The following is a 24,534-nucleotide window of genomic DNA, read 5'->3' as shown; positions in this document are numbered from 1 at the left end:
CCCCTCCTAAATGTCAATTGTCCGGTCGCAAAATTTTTCAAATACCAGTATATCAATAGTAAAAAAGGTTATGGAAAAAACAAATAGGCCCCATAACAGATGAGCATGACGAACTGGTCACAAATGACAGTGAAAGTGCAGATGTACGAAATAATTTTTTCTCTTCAGTTTTTACAGATGAATAATGTTTTTTCACTGAAGGTACCTCTGTGGTTGACTGAAAACCAGGTACGAAAAAGACTGAAGAAAATGAATGAGAACACAATCACCAGGTCCAGAGGGATTACACCAACAAGTCTTAAGGGAATTTAGCCCAGTTATAGCCAAGCTGCTATTTCCAATTTTTAAAGACCACCTACTGACTGGAATGGTACCAACTGATTGGTGTAGAGTAAGTGTGGAGCCCGATTTCCAAAACAAGGTTGAGATTTATACCAGGCAACTACAGGCCAGTCAGGTATATGAGGGAATGGTAAATGCAACATAAGTGAAAATCAGCCTGGACTGATGAAATGATGAAAAACTTTTCTAGTCAGACCAACCGGTTATCATTTCAGGAGGAAAGAAGTGAGATGTAGTGTGGTGGAATATTTGTGGATGTAGTTTATCTAGATTCTGCTAAGGCATTTGATACTGTATCTCAGAATTGTAATCTATAACAGGAGGTCTGCTGGAGTTGATGAAATCGTATGAACATAGGGAACTGGTTATATGAACATGTCCAGAGAGTAGCGATACATGACTGGTTCTTTCGTTGGGCCAATGCTGTTAACTTTAATAATGATATAGAGGTTGGATTGAACATCTCAATTTCAGTGTTGATAATACCAAATTATGCAGGGGAGGAACTTTGGCACAGGGTACTGCATCATGGGATACAGGAAGACCTTGACAAAATAGGGGGTTTGGCAGCTACATGGCAGATGAGGTTCTATATTGAGAAATGTAAATATACATGCACAATACACATTGGGAGGGGCTGTCCTAGCAGAATCTATAATGAAAAAGAATCTGGGGGTGATTGAAGACTAAAGGCCTAGCAATATCATGCAATGCCAAGCTGCAGCTAACAAAGTTACGAAAATACTGTCATGCACTGAAGAAGGCATACATTCAAGAGATAAATCAATAATTCTACCCCTCAAAAAAAAAAAAAAAAACACTGGTTCCGCCTCATCTTGAATATGCAGTTCTGTTTAGGTCACCAATCCTCAGGAAAGATTTTGTTGAATAAGAAATGTATTAAGGGGGATGGAGGTCCTCAGCTATGAGAAACAATTACATAGATTACTGTTATTTACTCAAGAGGGGATACAATTACAATATACAAATATATCAAAGGTGAATTCAGTAACTGTTATAATATGTTTACTCTAAGGTCTCTGAAAAGGACACGCAACCAGGATTTCAGGCTAGAAGCAAGGAGGTTTAACTTTAGATTGCAGAAAGAATATACATGGCTAAAGGAACTGTTCGAGAATAAAAATCACACACATAGGTTGGGGACTGGATGGACCGGTCTCTTTTTCAACCTTATAAACTATCTAACTAGATACATTTTGTGGCAAGACGTTTACAAGCAAGGTCGTAATTCCAGAATCCAAAATGCCAATCTCTTAGAACCTAAGCTTCAACTGTTAGGCTGTCAAGTCAGTGACTGAGAAGCAGGGTGGAAAAAAGTCCTTTAGAGAGCGCACCTGAATGATCTGGTAGAGAACATGGATCATCAGCTAAAAGATTAAACAGGTTGGCGTACTGTACTCCCAAGGCTAATCTACCATTATGATGACAGGTATACTCCTTGGTAGGAATCTTTCGAGCTAGACGAGGTGAAAGTTTAAGTGGTTACTATGCACAGATCAGGACATGTACCTCTTTAATAAGTGGCTCAGTGTCAGGATTGGAAGTTTCTGTGGTGGTGGAGGAGCTGTCATCATCTGCAAGAGAGTCTTTCAGTTCATCTTCTTGTGTTTTTCCTTTTACTCTCCTCTCTTTCTCGTCTTGTTTTTTCAGAAATTTAACTTTGTGCTGAAGAGATTTCCCTTTCCCTATTCAGTAAAAATAAATAATAAAAAAAAGCAGACTTTAAAAAAAAAAAAAAAAATACTTTTCAAATCTGAAACATCCTGTGAATACCACAGGCTATGCAAGCATGAAAAAAAAAATATATAAAATAAAATGATTACTACTAAATAAATTCTTGTGTGACTTTACTAAATTGTTCATGCCTATACACAAATAATGCAGCCATATACTCTGGCAAGGATGAACAGGGGTACAAGGGTCTATCACACCACACAGCAAGAACAATCAAATCTGCAATGGGAATGCATTTATAGAATGTCTGAACGCAATTTTGTATGAAAGGTAACGTAGTAACCGAGGTCTAACATTATCTCACTAGTTCCTAATAAATGCTCAAAATACACTGCAAAAGATGGTTCCTGCCCTCAAAATGGCTGCCTTTTCTATCCAAGTATGACCTGTTTCAAACAGGCTTCACCTTGTATAAGAGCAGTGTTAACAGCAAGCTATTATGAAGCTTTCAGCAAGCTTTTGACAAGCTTCGAGCAGATTTTTCAATGCCTTTAAAACACCCTTCAACTTCTATTTTAAAATGTTAGGCTTCATGTACACATAGCCTACTTTGACGGTCGGCCGATGGAAAACACAAAACGTGGCAAAATCACACCGCAATTCTACTGCATTTAGAAGAGAGGTTAAACCTCCCCTAACCACAGCAGCTCCTAAGCGATCCTAAAAGCCAATGTTTACATGGACACATAAGGCTTTAATGGAGTTGAGTTTACGAGCTTTGGCAAAAAAATGTCAAAAGTTTCTAAACTCAAGCTCAGGAGCTGTAGTGTACATGAAGCCTTTTACACAGATCCTAATGGGAGTGCTAATTGTCACTGTAAACAAGCTGCTAGCAGGTTTCAGAAAACTTTAACCACTTTACCACCGGAGGATTTTGCTGTCCTATGTCCAGGCCACTTTTTGCGATTCGGCACTGTGCGACTTTAACAGACAATTGCCCAGTAATGCAACGCCGTACCCAAACAAAAGAGCTTTCTTTTGGTGGTATTTGATCACCTGTGCGATTTTCATTTTTTGCGAAATTAATAAAAAAAAAAAAGGGACAATTTTGAAAAAAATAACAATATTTTCCTACTTTGACAGTTAAAAAATATCCAATATATTAAATTTTTGTCATATATTTAGGCCAAAATCTATTTAGCTACATGTCTTTGACAAAAAAATTCTCAATGAGCGTATTTTTAACAGCTTTAAGACCTGAAGATTTTACCCAATTCCTGACAAGGCCATATTTTGCGATTCAGCACTGCGTTACTTTAAACAGACAATTGTCGTGCGATGCTGTACCCAAATTAAATTTATGTCCCTTTTTCCCCCACAAATAGGCTTTCTTTTGGTGGTATTTGATCACCTGTGCGATTTTTACTTTTTGCGCTATAAACAAAAAAAGAGCGTCAATTTTGAAAAAATAACAATATTTTTCACATGTTTTTATATGAACCCCCCCCCCCCAAAAATGTAAAAAACTGAATTTTTGTAAAATCTTACCTGTAAAATTCCTTTCTCTGAGTCCTCCGACAGTCGCCACCTCTTCATATTCGTCACATATGGGGTATTAGACTTTGCTCCGAAGGAGTAGCTAGGCAACAGAATATGTTAACATTAAAGCTTTTAACATATCCCACCCTCAAGGGGTGGTCCCCTCAGTCAATACCCTCCTACTTCCTGCAACCATATCTCAGTTTTAGTGGAATAGCAGTAGAGTATACAACCAAACCCCAAAAGAGGGGCGGGGGCGGCGACTGTCGGGGGACTCAGAGAAAGGAATTTTACAGGTAAGATTTTACAAAAATTCCGTTTTCTCTTACGTCCTCCGACAGTCGCCGCCTCTTCATATTCGTCACATATGGGGACGTCCCAAAGCAGTGCAAACATGAGGGGTGGGAAACGCATCCGCGCCGAAAAGGCAACGCAGTCTCTGCATCAAAGAAAGGAACCTTACCAAAGGAAGGAACCCAGCTGGGCAACAGGAAAAAACAGGTGCTCAACAGGAGCAACAACCCAGGAAAAGACAAATAACCAGGGAATAAAAAACTTATCCCAACAGCCAGTGGTCCCCACAAGGGACCCTAGGGCAACGCCGCACTAAGAACCTTGCGGCCAAAGGAAGCATCCGCAGATGCCTGAACATCTACTTTGTAGAATTTTGTGAAAGTGTGCACGGTCGACCAAGTCGCCGCCTTACACACCTGGGCTACAGAAGCCCCATGACGACAGGCCCAAGACGTACTCAGAGATCTAGTAGAGTGCGCCTTCACAGGCACAGGGGGAACCTTCCCCTGCAAAGCATAGGCCTGTTCAATGGTCTGCCTGATCCATTTTGCGATGGTAGAGGCCGACGCCGCCATGCCCTTTCGAGGGCCCTCTGGAAGAACAAACAAGGAATCCGTCTTTCGAAAAGACTCAGTCGATTTAAGGTAAACCCTTACCGCCCGAACAACATCCAGAGAATGTAATCTCACCTCCTTTGGATGTTTAGGCTTTGCGCACAGCGAAGGCAAGACAATATCCTCATTAAGATGGAATTCCGAAACTCGTTTCGGAAGAAAAGAAGGATTAGGTCGCAAGACCACCTTATCCAAATGAACAACCAGATACGGAGACTTGCAGGACAAAGCTGCCAGCTCCGACACTCTGCGAGCCGAAGTGATCGCCACCAAAAAGGCGACCTTTTTGGACAACATAGACAACTAGATCTCCCTGATCTGTTCAAAAGGAGCACGTTGCAACACAGACAGAACGAGATTCAAGTCCCAAGGGGGCAAAGGATCCCTCCTAGGAGGAACCAGATGCCGCACACCCTGAACAAAAGTGCCAACCAAGGAGTTGGAAGCCACGGGACGTTGAAACAGAACGGCCAGCGCAGACACCTGACCCTTTATCGTAGCCAGCGCCAAACGCTGATCGACACCCGTTTGAAGGAAGGACAGCACTCGGGAAACCGAGTACGTGCGGGGTGAAAACCCCCTGGACTCACACCAGGCAAAATAGGCCTTCCAAGTACGGTAATAAACCTTCCCCGAGGAAGACTTCCTCGCGTTAATCAAAGTATGAACGACCTCTGGGGAGAGACCCTTCTCCTTCAGGACCTCGGTCTCAACAGCCAGGCCGTCAAAGCCAGCGACTGTAAAGCAGGATGGTATATCGGTCCTTGAGACAGGAGATCGTCTCGAAGAGGCAGACGCCACGGGGCGTCGACCGCCAGATTCACGAGGTCTGCGTACCAGGACCGGCGAGGCCAGTCCGGTGCCACAAGAATCACTGTGCTGCGTTCCGAGTGTAACCTGCGAAGGAACCTGGACAGCAACTGAATCGGTGGAAACGCGTACATCAGCCTGTACTGATGCCACGGGGCCACTAACGCGTCCGACGCGTCTGCCCGAGGGTCGCGCGTCCTTGCCACGAACCTTCTCACCTTGTTGTTGAGACGAGACGCGAACAGGTCCACATCTGGAAGACCCCACTTCGCGCACAACATCTGGAAGACAGCCGGGTGGAGAGACCATTCTCCCTGATCCAGGGTCTGGCGACTCAGATAGTCCGCCTGCCAGTTCTCCACCCCCGGAATGTGAACCGCCGTTATCGCCGGGACATGAGTCTCGGCCCAAGACAGAATGTCGGCCACTTCTCGAGCCGCTCGGGCACTCCTGGTGCCCCCTTGGTGGTTGATGTAGGCCACCGCCGTGGCATTGTCCGTCTGCACCCGAACCGGGCAGCCCTGCAGCCGGTCCGTCCAGCGATGAAGACAGAGACTTATCGCACGCAATTCCAGAATGTTGATCGGAAGGGAAGACTCCCCCTCCGACCAAGTTCCCTGGGCGGACAGAACGCCCAGAACACCACCCCAGCCCGACAGGCTGGCATCCGTGGTGATCACCGTCCACGAGATAGGACGAAACGACTTGCCCCCGGACACCATCGGGGACTGGAGCCACCACAGAAGGTCTCTTCTGGTGCGATGACTCAACGAGATTTGAAGATCCAGAGATTGAGGTCGCCCGTCCCACATGGACAGGATCTCCGCTTGGAGACCCCGCGTGTGAAACTGGGCGAAGGGAATCGCCTCGAAGGCCGAGACCATCAATCCCAGACATCTCATGCACGTCCGCAGAGACGAGTGCGGAACGTCCCTGAGGGACCTGACTTCCTCCTGAAGAGTTCTGAGTTTGTCTTCCGGCAGGAAGACCTTCGCCTGCACCGAGTCCAGAATCATTCCCAGGTAGGGAAGACGAACCGACGGACTCAGTGTCGACTTTGGAAAATTTATCGTCCAACCAAACTCCTGCAGAGTTTGCATCGTGACAGACAGGTCCTTCTCCAGACCCTGGCTGGTCGCAGACCGAACCAGAATGTCGTCCAGATACCCCAGGACAGAAATGCCCTGGGCCCTCAATGCCAGAACCGGTGCAAGCACCTTGGTGAAGACCCGCGGAGCCGAGGCGAGACCAAAAGGCAACGCCACGAACTGGTAGTGATCCTCCGCAATGGCAAATCGAAGGTACCTCTGGTGACCCTCGAAAATGGGGGTGTGAAGATACGCATCCTTCAAATCGATGGAGGCCATGAATTCCCCCGGAACAAGGGCAGCCACCACCGACCGCAGGGATTCCTTGCGGAACTTGCGAACACGCACAGAGCGGTTCAGAGCCTTCAAGTCCAGAATTGGACGAACCTTGCCCTCCTTTCTGGGCACGGTGAACAGATTGGAATAAAACCCCCGAAATCTGTCCCGATGAGGCACCGGAACTACCACTCCCTGAGCCCTCAGGTCCAGCACCGGCCAACGCTCTGGAGACAGTTGAAGATTTGAGGGAAAAAATCTGCTCTCCGGCCGAGAGAGAAATTCGATCTTGTAACCAGATCGAACGATCTCCTGAACCCATCTGTCCCGCACGCGGGCCAACCAGGGCTGAAAGAAAACCGAGCAAGCGTCCCCCCACCCAAAAACTGGGTGAGGGCGCCCCTTCAGGCCGCACTGTTATGGGCAGCGGATCCGGATTGACCGGACTTCTGTTTTCCAGACCAGGGCTTCTTCTGAGAGCCTTGACCTTTGAACGGTTTGCCCTTGTAGTGCGACCGAAAGGCACGAAAGGACCCCTGAGGGGGCCGAAAATTAGCATGCTTCTTCCCAGAAGCCCCCTTAGCCTTGGGGAAATGGGGCAAGAGAGTGCTCTTACCTCCGGTGATCCCCTTAATCAACACATCCAAGGACTCCCCAAAAAGGCGAGACCCATCATAAGGCAGATTGGCTAAGGTCTTACGTGAAGACTGGTCCACCGACCAACATTTCAACCAAACCAGGCGGCGAGACAACACCGCCACGCTGTGCACACGTGCAGCCAACGGGACTAGGTCCAAGTCCGCATCACACAGATACATGACACCCTGGTGGATTTGATCCACCATATCCAGGGTCGCCGGCGAGGCCGAATCGGCCACTAGGACGCGCCTAAGCATCTGCGTCCAACTTGCGACCGCCTGGGCCGCCATGAGAGAGGCAAACAGAGCCTTAAGCATAGAACCCGTAACAGAATAAGTATGACGGGCAAGAGACTCCAATCTCCTATCCGTGGCATTACGGAACACAGGGGAATCCTCTGCAGGAATCGCAGTGGATTTGTTTAAAACCGCAATTGCGTGATCCACTGGGGGTGGCACACACCACCTTTCATCAGTGGAAGGCGAGAAAGGATAACGCAGCTTGAACCTACTTGGTACAGCAAAAGGTTTGCGTAGATTGCGCCATTGTTCCTTAACAGCGCGCTGAAAATCATCATTGCAGGGAAAAACCTGCGGCGTCCTGCGTTTTCTCTGCGTCCCATAAGCCGCCAAGGCAGCGGGGGGACACACTTCATCCTGCAAACGCAGCGTTTGTTTTATGGAAGCAATCAATTCATCCATAATCGCAAGCTCTTCAGGCGAGCCAGGGGGAGAATTATCAACCCCTTCAACTTCAGCCTCCACCTCGGACCCCACTAGATCCAGGGAGGAGCGGGACCCCGATAAGGAGGCCCCCGCCATAACAACCCCATCACCTTCACCCTCAGAATCAGAGGAAAGAGCAACTCTGGGTCTTTTAGTAGATTGAGCAGCCACCAGCATCTGCACCTGAGCAGCAAGGCCAGCCACAATAGTGGCTAAATCCCCCCCTGGGGGGGAAACAGCGGTCCCCTGGCTTTCCACCAAGGCGGTAGGAAATTTGCCCTCCTGAGAAACCATTGCCCCTATAACAAATGCCGGATAATAAAGGGTTAACTGCCCCTTTAACACGCGCGGCGAGCGCAGCCCACCGCACCACACACAAGCACAATGAGACCCCCACAGGGACAATAAAACTGACACAGGCAATGGATAGGAAGGATATAACCTGAGGAGACCCTCGCCGCTGCCTCGATCGGTGTTCCTGGAGAAGAGGAAGTGATGCTGCCAGGGCGCTCTATGAAAGCCTATGGGAGGCTACAAGAAAATGGCCGCCATGCATGTAGAACATGCGGCCGGAGCGAGTGTAGGCAAAATGGCGCCGTTTGGCGCAGAAACCGCCGCTCCACAGTACAGTAATGTCTGTATATAAAAAAACATGTCAGATCGCCGCAGCGATCGCTGTATAATGCCCAAACATGCCACAAAACATGCCCCACAGCACACAGCTTCTCACACTGACAAGGCTGACACACACAGTGTCACACAGCTCCCCCCCCCCCCCCCCCTTGCAGCCCACAGCATGCAGCCGAGAGATAGGGAGACAAACAGTGTGAATAGAGGCAGGTTACACAGTCCCAGACTGACACCCCCCCAGACAGACAGGTCCCCACATAAATACACTTACCTCACAGTGGCGTGGGGGACCCGCACAGGCGAACAAGCCGCTGCACATGAGGCAGGGAGAGTCGCATACAAGACGCACAGAATGGGGGTTAAGAAACCGCACAGCGTCCAGTGAGGTAGCCACCTCACCAATCATCCCTGCACCGAACAGGGATGGGTCGTTCACTGTGCCAGGAGCGTTACCTGGCTGAACGCTCGATGGCAGGCTGGGAAGCCACTGACCCACGACCTGCGACCAGGGGGATCAGCCCGAGACCCAGCCCGCATGATCCTCTTCATCCGAAGAACTAACTAATGCTGACAAAAAGAACAGCTAAGTAAAGGTAGAGAGAAAACTCAAACAAAAAATCAAAAAAGAAGAAAGAGTCTGGGGCACAAAGCCCCAGCACAGAGAGAGCCAGCCACTCCTGACAAGCTAGACATTAAAACTGAGATATGGTTGCAGGAAGTAGGAGGGTATTGACTGAGGGGACCACCCCTTGAGGGTGGGATATGTTAAAAGCTTTAATGTTAACATATTCTGTTGCCTAGCTACTCCTTCGGAGCAAAGTCTAATACCCCATATGTGACGAATATGAAGAGGCGGCGACTGTCGGAGGACGTAAGAGAAATCTAAATTTTTTTAACATTTTAGGCCAATTTGTTTTCTTCTACATATTTTTGGTAAAAAAAAAAAAAAAAAAATCGCAATAAGCGTATTTTGATTGGTTTGCGCAAAAGTTATCGCAGCTACTAACTACGGGAAATTTAGGTCATTTTTATTGTTCTTTTTTTTTAACTAGTAATGGCGGCGATCTGCGATTTATTTTTGTGGGACTGCGACATTGCGGCGGACAGTTCGGACCCTTAACTGACATTTTTGACACTTTTGGGGGTACCAGTGACATTACTACAGTAATCAGTGCTATAAATATGCACTGTTACTGTAAAAATGACACTGGCAGGTAAGGGGTTAACTTTTATTGGTGATCAAGGGGTTAATGAATGCCTGGTGCTTACTAACGTGTGTGGGGGGAGGGGATTGTGTGACACAGGCACAGATCGCAGGTTCAGCTATGCTGAATCCTGCAATCTGTCACTGTTTGTCACTTAGGAGTGTAAACAAAGCGGGTGTATCTCCACACTTGATCCCCGACGATCGGGGAAGAGCAGCGGTGATCACCTCCTCTCTTCCCCTGGCCCGACTCCCGCTGTGACTGAATACAGCAGGAGCGAGCCTCCGGCGGCGCGCACACCGCCCACAAGGGGAGGAGTCCAGCGACGTAGGTCTACGTCGCTGGACGATATCGAGCCACTTTAACCACTTAAGCCCCGGAAGATTTTACCCCCATTCCGACCAGGGGGTATTTTGCGATTCGGCACTGCGTGAATTTAACGCACAATTGCGCGGTCGTGCGACGCTGTACCTAAACGAATTTGACGTCCTTTTTTTCCCATAAACAGAGCTTTCTTTTGGTGGTATTTGATCACCTGTGCGATTTTTTGATCACGCGCTATAAACAAAAAAAGAGCGTCAATTTTGCAAAAATAGCAATATTTTTCACATTTTTTTATATGAAATTCCCCCAAAAAAAAATGTAAAAATCAAAATTTTTAAAAATTTTCGGCCAATTTATTTTATGCTACCTATGTTTGGTAAAAAAAAAATCGCAAAAAGCGTATTTTGATTGGTTTGCGCAAAAGTTATCGCGTTTACTAACAAAGGGAAAGATTTTTGTAATTTTTGTTGTTTTTTTTTTTAACGCGTAATAGCGGCGATCTGCGATTTTTTTTGCGGTACTGCGACATTGCGGCGGACAGATCGGACCCTTGACTGACATTTTTGACACTTTTGGGGTTACCAGTGACATTTCTACAGTAATCAGTGCTATATATATGCACTGTTACTGTAAAAATACACTGGTAGTGAAGGGGTTAACTTTATTTGGAAGGGAGGGGCTGTGTGTGTCCCTAGGGGCGTGGTTTCTACTGTGATTGGCTGTGGCTCTAGCTGTAAAGACACTGATCAACGGATCTACATACCAGATCCGTTTTATCAGTGTCTTTGCAGCGAAGAGAATGACAGGCAGTTTGTTTACACAAGCTGCCTGACATTCTCCCTCTCCCCCGCCGATCGCCGAGTGACCGGCGGACATCGGGTCCGCTGGTCACACGCGCGGGGGGGTCCGTGACCACGCGGGAGCGCGCCCCGGGGGGCGCGCGCTCGCTCCCTAGACCCTCACAAGCAAGCAACGTAGCCCTACGTTAGTTTGCCTGTGAGGGGCTGACCGCCGACGTAGATAGTCGTGCGGCGGTCGGCAAGTGGTTAAAGCAGTACGGTCAACGTGACCGGCGGCAAGTGGTTAAACAAGCGTCAAGTAGTGCTGAAGCCTGCTAGCAGCTTGTTTAAAATTACAATCAGCACTCCCATTAGGATCTGTGTTCAACATTTATGAACTGGAGTTGAATGGTACTTTAGAGAGCCGCATCAAAGCTTGCTGAAAGCTCTGCAAATGCTTGCGGTTCACACTGTTCTTATGTAAACTGAAGCCGTATGAAACAGGACTAACGGGTATACTCTTCTGTTACTCCTATAAGAGTTGATTTTTTTTTTTTTTTTACAAAATAAGCATATTAACCACTTGCCGACCGCCCCACGCAGATTTACATGTACGTGATTACGTGCATGCGGTCTCGGAGCCGCCGGCCTCAGGCGATCTTCGTGGAACCTGACAGGAGAGCTGCCTGCCAATGTAAACAAAGCAGACGGCTCTCCTGTCAGACAGGCACAGTAAGATTGTGTCTCTCAGCTAAGCAAACACCGATCTCTGTGTGCCTTTCACAGATCCCTCCACACCCCCCCCCCCCACAGTTAGCAAGCACATTTAGGCTTACAGTTAACCCCTTGATCAATACAAGTATTAACCCCTTCCCTACCAGTGTCATTTATACAGTAACAGTGCATATTATTTAGATTACTGTATTAAAGTCACTGGTCCCCAAAAAGTGTCACTTAGAGTCAGATCTGTCTGCCGCAATGTCGCAGTCCCGCTAAAAATTGCTGATTGCCGCCATTACTAATAAAAACAAAGAAAAAAAAAAGTCCATAAATCTATCCCGTAGTTTGTAAACGCTATAACTTTTGCGCAAACCAATTAAAATACGCTTTTTGGGATTTTCTTTAACCAAAAAATATGTAGCAGAATACAAATTGGCATAAAGTGATAAAAAAAAAATATTTTTTAAACTATTTTATTGGGAATGTTTTATAGCAGAAGTAAAAAAAGTTTTTTTCAAAATTGTCGCTCTTTTTTTGTTTAAAGCGCAAAATCTAAAAACTGCAGTGGTGATCAAATACCTCCAAAAGAAAGCTCTGTTTGTCGGAAAAAAGGACATCAATTGTGTTTGGGTACAGCGTCGCACGACCACGCAATTGTTAAAGTAATGCAGTGCCGAATCGCCAAAAAAATGGGCTGGTCATTAAGGGGGTAAAACCTTCCGGAACTGAAGAGGTTAAATTTTACAGCCAGTCATCTTTTAAGAGGGTCAGCAATTATTTTACTGTACTTAGGTCTGTTTACTTTCAAAATCAAAATGACCAGAGTTTAGGTCGCAGTTTACAGTGTGTTTCTTGCTAGAAAATATACTAGAACAGTTATTGCTGGCCGATTCTTTGAAACCTCTCACAAGTATTTATAGAATATATTAAAAACACTTTTTTCAAATTTCAGCAGTGAATGTTCACCCTCACATAAGATGCTGCTTTCTCTTTCTTCCCTTTATGCCCATTCCCACTATCACTACTTTGACTGTGTTGATGGGGGAATTAAGTGATTTTTTCTTTCCTGCAACCCGTGGCTGCAGGAAAGAAAATCACAAAATCTATGGACTGCTTTAGTAGTATCTGAAGGATGTACCTTTTGTTTTGAATTACCTCATGGGAAATAGCTGTGCACTTTCTGTGCACAGCTCCTATGTTTACATACTCCATAGCCATACATCTGCAGCATATGATCATCTAAAGCACTACTGCCTCTAACTGCTAGTCGCCCAGGAACTGGGGGAGGAATTTGGTTATGTCACTATTATACGGTTTGCTGTTCCTGGAGGGAAAGCGGTTCTTGAGGACCTGCAGTACAAGGTTCTGCTTCGTTTACTCTGTGCATGTGTGCTTTTGCATCACTACTGCTTGCCTCTTGGTCACTACTCCACCCATTATTAGTTCACCAGTCAGAGCTCAACAAATCCCAGGTGCCAGGTCGCCATGACGACCATGAACCGCGTCCTGGCGCCTAGGCTTCCGCCAGCCCACTCACTGCAACTATTATCGCCCGACGTGTCAGACATGCAGCTCTGGGCGCCGGCCGGCCGAACCCCCCACCCCACCAGCTGGTCTTCATGGTTTGCCGGAAAGCAGGCCGCAGGCCATGTGGGATTCCGATGTCTGGCCCCGTGTGAGTGACATAGTCGGGGCCCAGGGCTAGGCTCCTCTTCTCAGGCGGCCGCTGTCCCCTCCTCCTCCCCAATGCCCGAGGAGGGAGCTGTGCTCGCGCTTCTGCTGCATGCTGTGCCCAAACCGCATCATTGCCAAGCTGGTCTTCCTCCCCTTGGAGCCCACCAACATAGTGAGGAAGAGATTGGCGGGGGGAGGTTATGCCTCCATGGAGGTTAAGGTAGTGAGGGACCCAGCAGTCTGTGCCACCCCCCGACAAATTGGGAGGACTTGTGGAAGATGGAACGGGAGAGTTGCCTGGGCTGTATTTTTGTCCTGTGCCCTGGGAGGCGCTATAGTCAGCTCTTTTCCCAAGGGAATGTGGTGGATCTGGGACTTCTACATTAGCCTGGGCTCCTGCATTAAATTCATCTTCTTCTATGACTACCACACACACAAATATATATACATACACACACAGTATCTCACAAAAGTGAGTACAGCCCTCACATTTTTATAAATTATTATATCATATATATATATATATATATATATATATATATATATATATATATATATATATATATATATATATATATATATATATATATATATATACACACACACACACACACACACATACATTTAGATCCAGGGTGTACACGGGGGGACTTGGGGCCAGGGTGTAGAGGGGGGACCAGACCCACAGTGTATATGGGGGAGCAGGGAATGATAGGACCAGTGTGTATACAGGGGGGAGGAGTGGGTAGCAGACCCAGTGTGTATGCAAAGGAGGAAGAATATGGGATGTATGTGGGGGGGGGGGGGGGGGTCAAGGTGCAACAAATCTCAGGTGGAGCACATGGAAGGGCAATGCATGCAAGACAAAACCAGAAAAATTCCCAGCCCAACTCACCAACCAGTTTGCTTACCAACTGAATTAACCTAAACGTTAAATGAACCTATGCGTTAAAAACAGGGGTTTAGTTAGCACACATGAGAATTTTAGCACACAGCTGGGAATTTTTCTGGTTTTGTCTTGCATGCGTTGCCCTTCCATGTGCTCCTTTCTGTGAAGCCCAGTTATAGGTGGGGGCAGGGGCCATTTTGTTTGTCGCCAGCCAGACATGCAGTTCTGGTCGCCAGGTAGCTGATCCATCTTCAACATCCAAAAAAAGACTCAAGCCGCAGCAGAGCAAAAGTTTTTCTCTCCCTCTCCACACTGGCAACCTCCTGCATCCTCTGTCCCCTCCACCAGCAAACCCACCATGTGGAAAGGATCCTCTCTCAGCACCAGGCCAATCCATGTGCACTGTGGCCCACCCATTCTCCTCCCTGCCAATCCCAATGTGTGGCCCTGGAGACCAGAAGGAAGTTGAGCAGAGCACAGCCGACACAACATGCAACACCACAACATACACATCAAAAATTTCAGCCCCAACAACCTCAAGTGTCAAATCCTCACATTTCGAGAGCCCCAAAAAGACACACCACCCCTGAACTCACTCAGTGAGAAAGTTGTCTCACCCAGCAGAATGCCTGGGTCTAGTCCCCTCCATGTGCAATTTCAAGATCTGCCATCTCTGTTGTCAAAAATAAAACCCTGCTAGTCAAAAAAACTGGCTCCTAACTCTTTTAGCTGGCTCCTAGACAAAGTAAATTTGTCAAGCCTTGTCAACAGTCATCTTATGGGAATATCTAACATGAAGAAGCGAAGCCCTGACTCTACCAAGATGGGCCCACCTGTACACAGTGCAGAGCAAGTTGGTAATGAGGAAAAGATTAGCTGCAAGGACCAACATGCAATAATGGTGATTTGTCCTCTGCATGTTTTATGTTTTTTTGGGGAAAAACTTCCACAGTTCAGATGCACACTTTAAACCACTTCACATCCTTAAGCCATTTTAAAACATCCTGGACTTAAAGTGATTAAAAGAAAATCATTTGAGTAGCTGAAGCCCTGGGCTTGGTGTTACTTTTTTCAGTTGAAGATCACTTATGGTAGCAAGAAGGGCCGCCACCCCACCTGCAATAATTCCTGGGCTGTCATTACCCTGGGGAGCCTGTGGCTGTCATAGTTTTAACGAATGAACAGGGAATGAATGTTCCTCAATCACCTCTGGATCTATCAGAGCAGTGACTAATGAACCCTGAAGCGACAAGGATTATTATTCTTACTATACATAGATTTATATAGCGCCAACAATTTGCATAACGGTTTACAACATGAGGGCAGATAGTACAGTTAAAATACAAATCAATACAGTAGGAATCACAGGGCCTATGCTTGTTAGATCTAAAAGGGAGGGTCAAGCAATACAAAAAGTAGTAACGGTGGTTTCATTGTTTTCATTCCTTGGTTATTGTGCTTGATTAGTTTCAGTGGAGGCAGGGGAGACACTTTGAGTCCAATAGACCCCTGATGTCTCCATAAACCTGTCACCTGCTATCACAAAGAAGGCTTGTTAGCCTGTTTGTGAATTCAATAAAGTTAAATGAAAAAAAGTGTACATAAATGGGATTTTTCACTTACCGTAAAATTCATTGCTCGGAGTTCATTGACAGACACCTCTCCAGGATTCTGAACCATTGGGGTTATATTGTCCCTACAAGAGAAGGACACTAGGCAGAAAAAAACTTGACTACTCCTATGGGCAGGGCAGTCTTAGATGGTATACTCCCCCCTCTCTGCCATAGGTCTTCAGTTTTGTACCAAGCAGTGTCAGAAGTAATACAACTCGATAGAGTGGTGGGTGCAATGTCCGATGCAGTGTCAGTCAATGAACTCAAAGAAATCGATTTTATGGTAAGTCAAAAATTCCATTTTCTCTTTCATTCATTGACGGACACAGCTCTCCAGGATTCCGAACTATTGGGATGTCCCCAAGCAGTGCCAAACATGAGGGGTGGGACAACAGAAAAATCCCAAGGCTAACACAATAAACCAGGTAAACAAGAGCTCAACAATAAACTGGAGCCCAACCTGAACAATACACCCCAAAGAGGGAACAGACCCTCTAAACAGCAGCCTGGAAAACCTTGTGGCCAAATGAAGCATCGGCAGATGCCAACACATCCACTTTATAGAATCTAGTGAAATTGTGCACCGACAAAGTAGGCCACCTTGCAAACCTGCGTCACTGTCCCCTGATGACGGAAGACCCAAGAAGCACTACGCTCCCTAGTAGAGTGCGCCTTGACAGGGAAAGGAGGAACAAACAGCCCTTTTCTTGGCCTGTCCATGATCACAAACCCCGAGTCTGACCTCCGAAAAGACTCCGTAGCTGACAGATACACCCGAATATAAGCCCAATGGTTCAGAATTTTAAATAAAAAAAAAAAAGAACCCCTGTCCCCCAACGCATTGTATCAAATGAAAATATGGGACACATAGGTCTCACATGTGCATGCAAACACAGATTTCACCACATATGTAAGGTTTCCCCGCAGTCACCAGAATGAGAGAAACAATTCTAGACTGACAACCTGTAAAGGCTTTTAAAGCGTGACTTATGATACATTTTAGGTACTGCAGTTTTGTGCAATTTCACAGGTGCATGCAATTTGGAGGCTTGACATGTTTGGTATTTACTTGATAAATTGTTCTAAGGTCCAAAGCTTAAAACAAACGAAAATCGTGAATGAAATTTGTCAAGTCATCAAATGTACTAAGAACTTTCTTTTGAATGTTCATATGAATTATTTAAAAAATCTGCTAGGGTGTGACCAGCTTAACACTGCTCTCAGAATAGTCTAGGTTCCATTTTCGGGAGGATGTATCAAGGCCTACTTGGATAGCTTGTGGTACTATACATCAATCTCTAGCAAAATATTCAAACATGCTTGCTCACATACCAGAAGAAAGCGCCCTTACCTTTTGCATTTTTTGTTGCTGGAGATGGAGGTTGTTCTGTAAACACATCAGAGGAAGCTGGTTCAACATTGTCAAAGTCTTTATCCATTACCTCCATAAGGCTGGTTATATCAGAGTCATCTGAACTGTGCCTAGCATTACTGCTGCCAGTTCCAAAGTATTCAGGGTGAGAGGGGTTAGAGGTCCCTGATCGGGAAACCTCTGCTGGCTGCTCTGTCTGTGTATGAGGCACTGCTGGTATTTGCGTTGGCTGCTCCTGTAGGACAGATCCTTGTGGTTGTACAATGCTCTGATTTATTTTTGTTCCTCGAGAACGTTTGGTTAAAGATGAACTATGAGCAACACTACTGAAGTCAGTGGTCATGGAGGAAGTTCTGCTAGGTGGCAATGTAGCAGGAATTTGTCCAGGCATTCTGTTTGCTACATTAGAGCTGTTTTTTGTCCTCGATGTTTCCACATCATGAGCACTCCTTTGCAAGATTGTGGCATTGCTTTGCTTGTGATTAACCGTGGTAGGTCTTGTAGTGGCACTCCCACTATACAACCCCCTGTTGGAAGTAGGATTTGAATCTGGTCCTACTGAGTTAAAGCTAGAAAAGGAAAAAAAAAAAAAGAAAAAGATGTTGCAAAGGATACACCTACTTAAAGTACAACTAAGGTCTTCATTTCATATAAAGCATGCATCAACAAAACAATCTGCAGTTTAACAAGATGCATAATTTCCTTGCTTGATATATAGGATTCTTACACTTCTCATCAGTGCTGCCTCTGTCTCAGCACCGTCACTGCTACACAGGGAGTAAAAAAAAAATAAAAAAAAATAAAAAATAAAAATTTCTTGAAGCAAAGTCTATCTTTTTGTGTGTAAAAAAAACACAAAAAAAAACAGTTCATAAGGATTGTTTTATGCTGCAAATTTTTTTTTTTTGAGACCACAGTTTTACTTGTATTTCAATTGCAAATATGTAGCTAATAAAACACGCCCACCCATAAATTATGCTTAACAAGATAAAAACTAGTATTTGCAAGTCAAATATTAAAAGACATGTTACTACATTTATCCATAGTGAGTGCACAGGTACATGTCACAACTGACGTTTACTCCTTACATTTTTGCAGTCTGAATACATAGTTTATATAGTAAGCTGGAAATTTTGAAAGGTATATATAATTCTCTTTTCTTATGGTTTGTTGCTGACCTGCATCAGGTTAAATATTTGCAAGGAAACAATATTTAATAGATTGGAGCTTTAAAATGACTTACTTGTTTTCAGATGAAATGCCGACTATCCTTCTGAGGTCAAAGGGCCGACCCAAATGAAAAGGAGGATTTGAAGCTTCAAAAGAGAGCCGCCTTCTGAATGGTTCCCATATCCCTTGAGCTTCTAAGTAAGCTGTTCCTATTACCAGTAGAAAAAGCAAGCTGGGAGAGACAAGAATGGAAAATAAGAGGAAAAAAAGTAGGGCACGTGAACATAAAGAGATTAAAAGTAGAGTTGCGCCAAAATTTTGACAGCCAAAACATATCGGCCGAAAAAAATGGATTTTTGTCTTATCGTAAAATCCTTTTCTCTCATGTTCATTGACGGACACAGCTGCAGAATCTTCTTGACCATTGGGTTATGCTGCCCCCTCTACAGGAGTAGGACACTAGGATGGAAAAAGCTTTACCCCGCCTATGGGGCAGTCTCAAGGGGTATACTCCCACTTCCTGATATAGGCATTCAGTTTAGTTGCAAGCAGCACCAGAAGAAAAATAACCCAACTCAATAGAGGGGGGGGGGGGGGTTCTGTGTCCGTCAATGAACATCAGAGTAAAGGATTTTTTTGGTAAGACAAAAGTCCAATTTTCTCTTTCCCTCATTGACAGACACAGCTCCAGAATCTTCTTGACCATTGGGACATCCCAAAGCAGTGTCAAACATGAGGGGTGGGAAAAATACAGCAGAAGAAATTCCCAAAAGGCTAAACCTAGCCAACCAGGTAACCGAGCTTAACCAGGAACAACTGAAGCTCACTTGAAAAAAACAAACATACACCCTCAAAGAGGACTAATCCTCTCAAACACCGGCCTCCAAAACATTTGGGGCAAAAAGCAGCATTCACAGATGCCAGCACATCTATTGCATACATTTTGTGAAAGTGTGCACAGACGACCAAGTGGCTGCCTTGCTAACCTGCATCACAGAAGCCTGATGGCTGAAGGCCCAGGAGGCACTAAGCGCCCGTGTAGAATGCGCCTTAACAGGGAACGGAGGAACCTGACCCTTAATGGAATAGGCCTGCACCACCCCCTGTCTTGTCCATCTGGAAATGGTCACGGCAGACGTGATCAACCCTTTGCGAGGTCCATCCGTAAGGACAAATAGTAAGGCTAACTTCCTAAACGACTGGGTTGCCACAAGGTACACCCTGATCGCCCGACCCACATCCAGAGAGTGCAAGGCAATACCCTTAGGATGTTCAGGCTTAGGACACAGGGAAGGCAACACAATGTCTTCATTCAGATGGAAACCAGAAACAACCTTAGGAAGGAACGACTGACAAGGGTGAAGCACCACTTTATCTCTGTGAACTACCACCAGGGAAGGTGAACGACAAGACGCCGCCAGCTCTGACACCCTGCGTGCAAAAGTAATAGCCACAAAGAAGGCTACCTTCTGGGACAATGTAAGCAGAGGAAGCTTGCAAATACTTTTGAAAGGCAGGTACTGGAGAACCGACCCTACCAAATTGAGATCCCATGGAGGCAACGGAGACCGTACGTACTGGGGGAGCCAAGTGGCGAACCCCCTGAATAAAGGCGTGAACCAAAGAACACGTAGCCAAAGGACGGTAAAAGATGACTGCCAAGGCTGAAAACCTGGCCCTTGACGGCACCCAAGGACAGGCGCTGCTCAACACCTCATTGGGGGAATGCCAAAATCCGAGCCACCGAAATGGAACTGGGATGAACCCTAAGACTCTCTGCGCAATGTACGCCTTCCAAGCGCGATGGTAAAATTTTCCTAGAGGTAGATTTTCTAGCCTTTTACAAACGCCAGACAACCCCCTATCCTTCAACACCTGGCTTTCAAACGCCTCAAAGTCTCAAAGGGGCATCGGCGACTAGCCGTTCCAGATCGGCGTACCAAGACCGGCGAGGTCAGTCTGGAGCCACTAGGATGAACAGATCCCTTCTGCCTCAATCCTTCGCAGGAGACTAGGCAGAAGTTTCAGCGGGGAAAAGGCGTATATCAGAAGATACTGGCCCCAAGGAGACACCAGTGCGTCTGTGATGTTGGCCAGAGGATCCCGAGACCTTGCCACAATTCTCTGTACCTTCCTGTTGAGGATACAGGCCAACAGGTCCACCTCGGGAGTTCTCCACCAGAGACACAGCTGAACCTTAGAATGCCGGCTACCTCCTGAGCTGCCAGGACACTTCTTGTGCCCTGTTGGTGATTGACAATCGCCACGGCCGTGGCATTGTCCGATTCAATCCTTACCTAGCACTCCTGAAGGCGATTTGTCCAATGACACAGAGAAAGAGATGTACACCGCTCAGGCAGTTTGGAACTTCACAGCCAGCCTTGGGTGCAGGACCTCGGATCGCCACCATAGACAGGATACAAGAGAAATGGCCGCACACCAGGCAATAGCTCACGATGAAAGGCTTTATTGAACAAGGATGCAAGGTACAGCAAGATGGATGGTAGACATGTTTCACACGGCTCACAGTGTGCTTGTTCACTACCAGTTAGTGAACAAGCACGCTGTGAGTCGTGTGAGACATGTCTACCATCCATCTTGCTGTACCTTGCATCCTTGTTCAATAAAGACTTTCATTGTGAGCTATTGCCTGATTTGTCCAATGAGCCACACAAATCTTATCACCCGAAGTTCCAGTATATTGATCGGTAGTCTTGACTCCTCCAGAGTCCAGACCCCTTGAGCGCGTGCCCAAAACGCCTCCCACCCAGACAGGTTGGCAACTGCGGAGACCACCGTCCAGTATAGTGGAAGGAAGGATTTGCCCTGTCAAAGCGCCGGAGAGCAAAGCCACCATATCAGGGATACTCTCGAACCCCAGCTCAACAGGATCAGATTATCTCCCTTTGCAGAAGCTCAAGTGGAACTGTGCAAACTGCCTCAAAGGTAGACTCCACCAGGCACAGCGCCTGCATGCAAGTTTTTGTTGCCCTGGAAAAAAAACCCTGGCTGAAGCCGAGTCCAGAGTCAGACACAGATAGTCCAACTTGGTGGACGGAACCAGAGCAGATTTTTGGAAGTTCAATTTCCAACCGAACCCCTACAGAGTCCGCACAGTAATTTCCAGGTTACTCTGTTCGCAGAAGAAGATAGTTCAGGTACCCAGTACCGCAATCCCCCCTGCCGCTACAATGCCAATACCGGGGCCAACACTTTTGTGAAAACCTGAGGAGCTGAGGTGAGACCAAAGGGTAATGGCATGCATTGATCATGCTCCTCACCCACGGCAAGCAGGGGAAACGCTGATGACCGACATATATTGGAATATGAAGGTAAGCGTCCTTTGATGTGGGGACTCCATTCGAACTTCTGTAGCAACACAAGCGGTTCAAAGCCTTGAGGTCCAGGATTGGCCATACCTTGCCTTCCTTCCTGGGAACTGTAAACAGGTTTGACTAGAAACCTTGAAAACAATCACAATAGTAGAAAGACTTGCATCATCCCGAAAAGACCTTGCAGGCGGTCTGGGGACAGAAGCAGATTGGAAGGAAAGAACCCCACTGGAGGATAAGAACGAAACTCGATCTTGTAGCCAGACCGGATCAGCTCGCGGACCCACCTGTCTTGAATCAGAGAGGTCCATGGGTCCGCAAAGAAGTGAAGACCTGCCCCCACCTCAGACACGGGTGAGGATGCCCCTTCAGGCAGAAGAGGGCTTGTTTGCAGGTCTGGAAGAACCCGCTCTCTGTGACAAGACTCTGCGCCCCTGGCAGCCTGTGGAAGAACATTACTCTTCCGCCCTGTAAGCCCCTTAATGATAGCATCCAGGAAAATCCAAATAGGCGATCCCCCAAAAAGGGGAGAACAGATAAGGCCATCTTGGAAGACTGGTTCGCAGACCAGCATTGAAGCCATATCATGCTCCGAAGGACCACTGCTGTCATGGACAGCCTAGAAACTAAGGTGCGAGGGGTACGGAAAACCCACAATGACCCTAGAGGGGCTGGTAAGAAGGAGGGGAACATGGGGGTCCCACTGTCCCAGGGAGGGGCCCACGTCCACCCCAAAGCCCTTAAGGGGGAGAGAGGGGACAACTACTTACCATACTGTGGAACCGGGTGGGCACTGCTCTGGACAGATCACCTCTCCACTGGAATGGAGGTGCGGTCGGCAATGAGGAATGCTGCGACTCAGGCAGCAACCAGGTCGTATGCGTCCTTGCGAGAAGTTTAATTCGCAAGCCAGCCTCCTTCCAGTGTGGCTATGTCGCGGCCAACCAAGCGCAGAGCTGAGCTGTCCCAAGGTGACAAAAGAAGTCGCACCAGAGGTACCAAGTATCGCACCCCCTGGATGAAGTTACGTACCAGGGAATGGGTGGCCAATGGCATTTGGAAGAAAACTGCCAAGGCCGAGACCTGACCCTTGATAGTACTCAAGGCCAGCTTTTGATCAACTCCCCATGGAAGGAAAGCCAAGATCTAAGCCACTGAGTAAGAGCGAGGTGGAGCCCCAAGAGACTCACACCACGCAATATACACATGATAAATCTTGCTAGAAGTTGCTTTCCTCACTTGAAGCAGAGTGGGAATCACTGAAGCAGACAAACCCTTGTCCTTCAGCACCTGGATTTCAACATCCAAGCTGTCAAAGCCAGCAACCGTGAAACAGGATGGAAGATTGGCCCTGGAGACAGTAGATCCTCCCTGAGAGGAAGTCTCCAAGGAGTGTCCGCGACTAGTCTGACCAGGTTGGCGTACCAAGCTTGGCGAGGCCAGTCCAGAGCCACAAGAATGACCGGAATCCCTTCTGCCTTGATCCTGCGGAGCAGTCTTGGCAGCAGCTTGAGAGGAGGATAGGCATACATCAGCTGATACTGACCCCATGGGACACCAGCACGTCTGCGGCGTCTGCCAGAGGGTCCCGGGAGCTGGCCACAAACCTTTGTACTTTTCTGTTGACCCGAGACGCCAACTGATCTACATCTGGAGTGCCCCAACGAAGGCACAACTGCTCGGATGGAGGGACTATTCCCCCCCGCATCCAAGGCTTGTTGACTAAGGTAATCCACCTGCCTATTTTCCACTTCTGGAATGTGAACAGCGGAGGGAGCTGGAACAAAGGTTACGCCCAATGAAGGATGCCCGCCACTGCCAAGGCCGCAAGGGCACATAAGCCACGGCCATGGCATTGTCCGATTGAATGCACACTGGACAACCCTTCAGGTACTCGGTCCAGTGGACTAGGCAAGGCCGGATCGCTCTCAGCTCCAGAACATTAATCGGTAACCTGGATTCTTCCAGGGACCAGACTCCTTGACCAACCTGCCAAGAACTCCACACCCCCCCCCCCCCCCCCCATCCAGGCAGACTTGCATTCGTGGTGACAATTGTCCAATATATAGGGAGGAAGGATTTCCCTTGCTTGAGCCACCAGATCAGGGACTCCTTGGCCGCCTGGCTCAGCTGGATCTGAACGTCCAGGGAATTTGGATTCTTGTTCCAATTGAGAAGGATTTCCTTCTGGAGGATCCTCGTGTGAAATTAAACGAAGGGGACCGCCTGGAAGGACGACACCATCAGTCCCAGAACTCTCATGCAGGTCCGAAGGGTCGACCATTTGCTGGTCAGCAACAACTGAACCTCAGTTTGGAGTTTTGCCTGAGGAAGAAGCACCATGGCGGAGGATGTGTCCAAAGTCAGGCCCAGGTAATCCAGTCTCATGGAAGCGACCAGAGACGACTTCTAAAGGTTCAGAATCTAGCCAAACTCCTCCAGAGTTATCATGGTGATTGCCAACTTTTGTTTTTAGCACCATAGGAGACTCCGCACCGAGAAGCAGATCCTCCAGGTAGCCCAGGACCGATATCCCTTGCTTCCTCAACAGCGCCAGGATCGGGGCCAACACCTTATGAAGACCCGAGAAGCAGCGGCGAGACCAAAAGGCAAGGTCCACAAACTGATAGTGATTCTCTCCCATGGCAAAATGGAGAAACCGTTGGTGTCCTGCACAGATTGGGATATGACGTCTTTGATGTCTATGGAGGCCAGGAAATCCCTCTGATGTAGGTAGGCCACCACCGAGCGAACAGAGTCCATCTTGAACTTTTGAACCCGCATAAAGCAATTACGTGATTTCA

At 47.1% G+C, this 24,534-nt stretch overlaps 1 protein-coding gene across 3 annotated transcripts in view; it reads right to left on the bottom strand.

The window, feature by feature from the left end:
- TMEM131 (transmembrane protein 131) overlaps positions 1-24,534 on the bottom strand; it is a 483,390-nt gene that overhangs the window by 48,607 nt on the left and 410,249 nt on the right. For all 3 annotated transcript variants that reach the window (XM_082245264.1, XM_082245263.1, XM_082245262.1), the window contains exons 30-32: positions 18,472-18,630; positions 17,208-17,797; positions 1,873-2,048 (exon numbers count right to left, since the gene is read on the bottom strand). In XM_082245264.1, the coding sequence (XP_082101390.1) occupies positions 1,873-2,048; positions 17,208-17,797; positions 18,472-18,630 (925 nt within the window). The remainder of the gene's footprint in view (positions 1-1,872; positions 2,049-17,207; positions 17,798-18,471; positions 18,631-24,534) is intronic.

The sequence above is a fragment of the Pelophylax lessonae genome (genome assembly GCF_965119305.1).
Source record: "Pelophylax lessonae genome assembly, chromosome: 2".
Lineage (NCBI taxonomy): Eukaryota > Metazoa > Chordata > Amphibia > Anura > Ranidae > Pelophylax > Pelophylax lessonae.
This window is presented reverse-complemented; position numbering and strand designations above follow the sequence as displayed.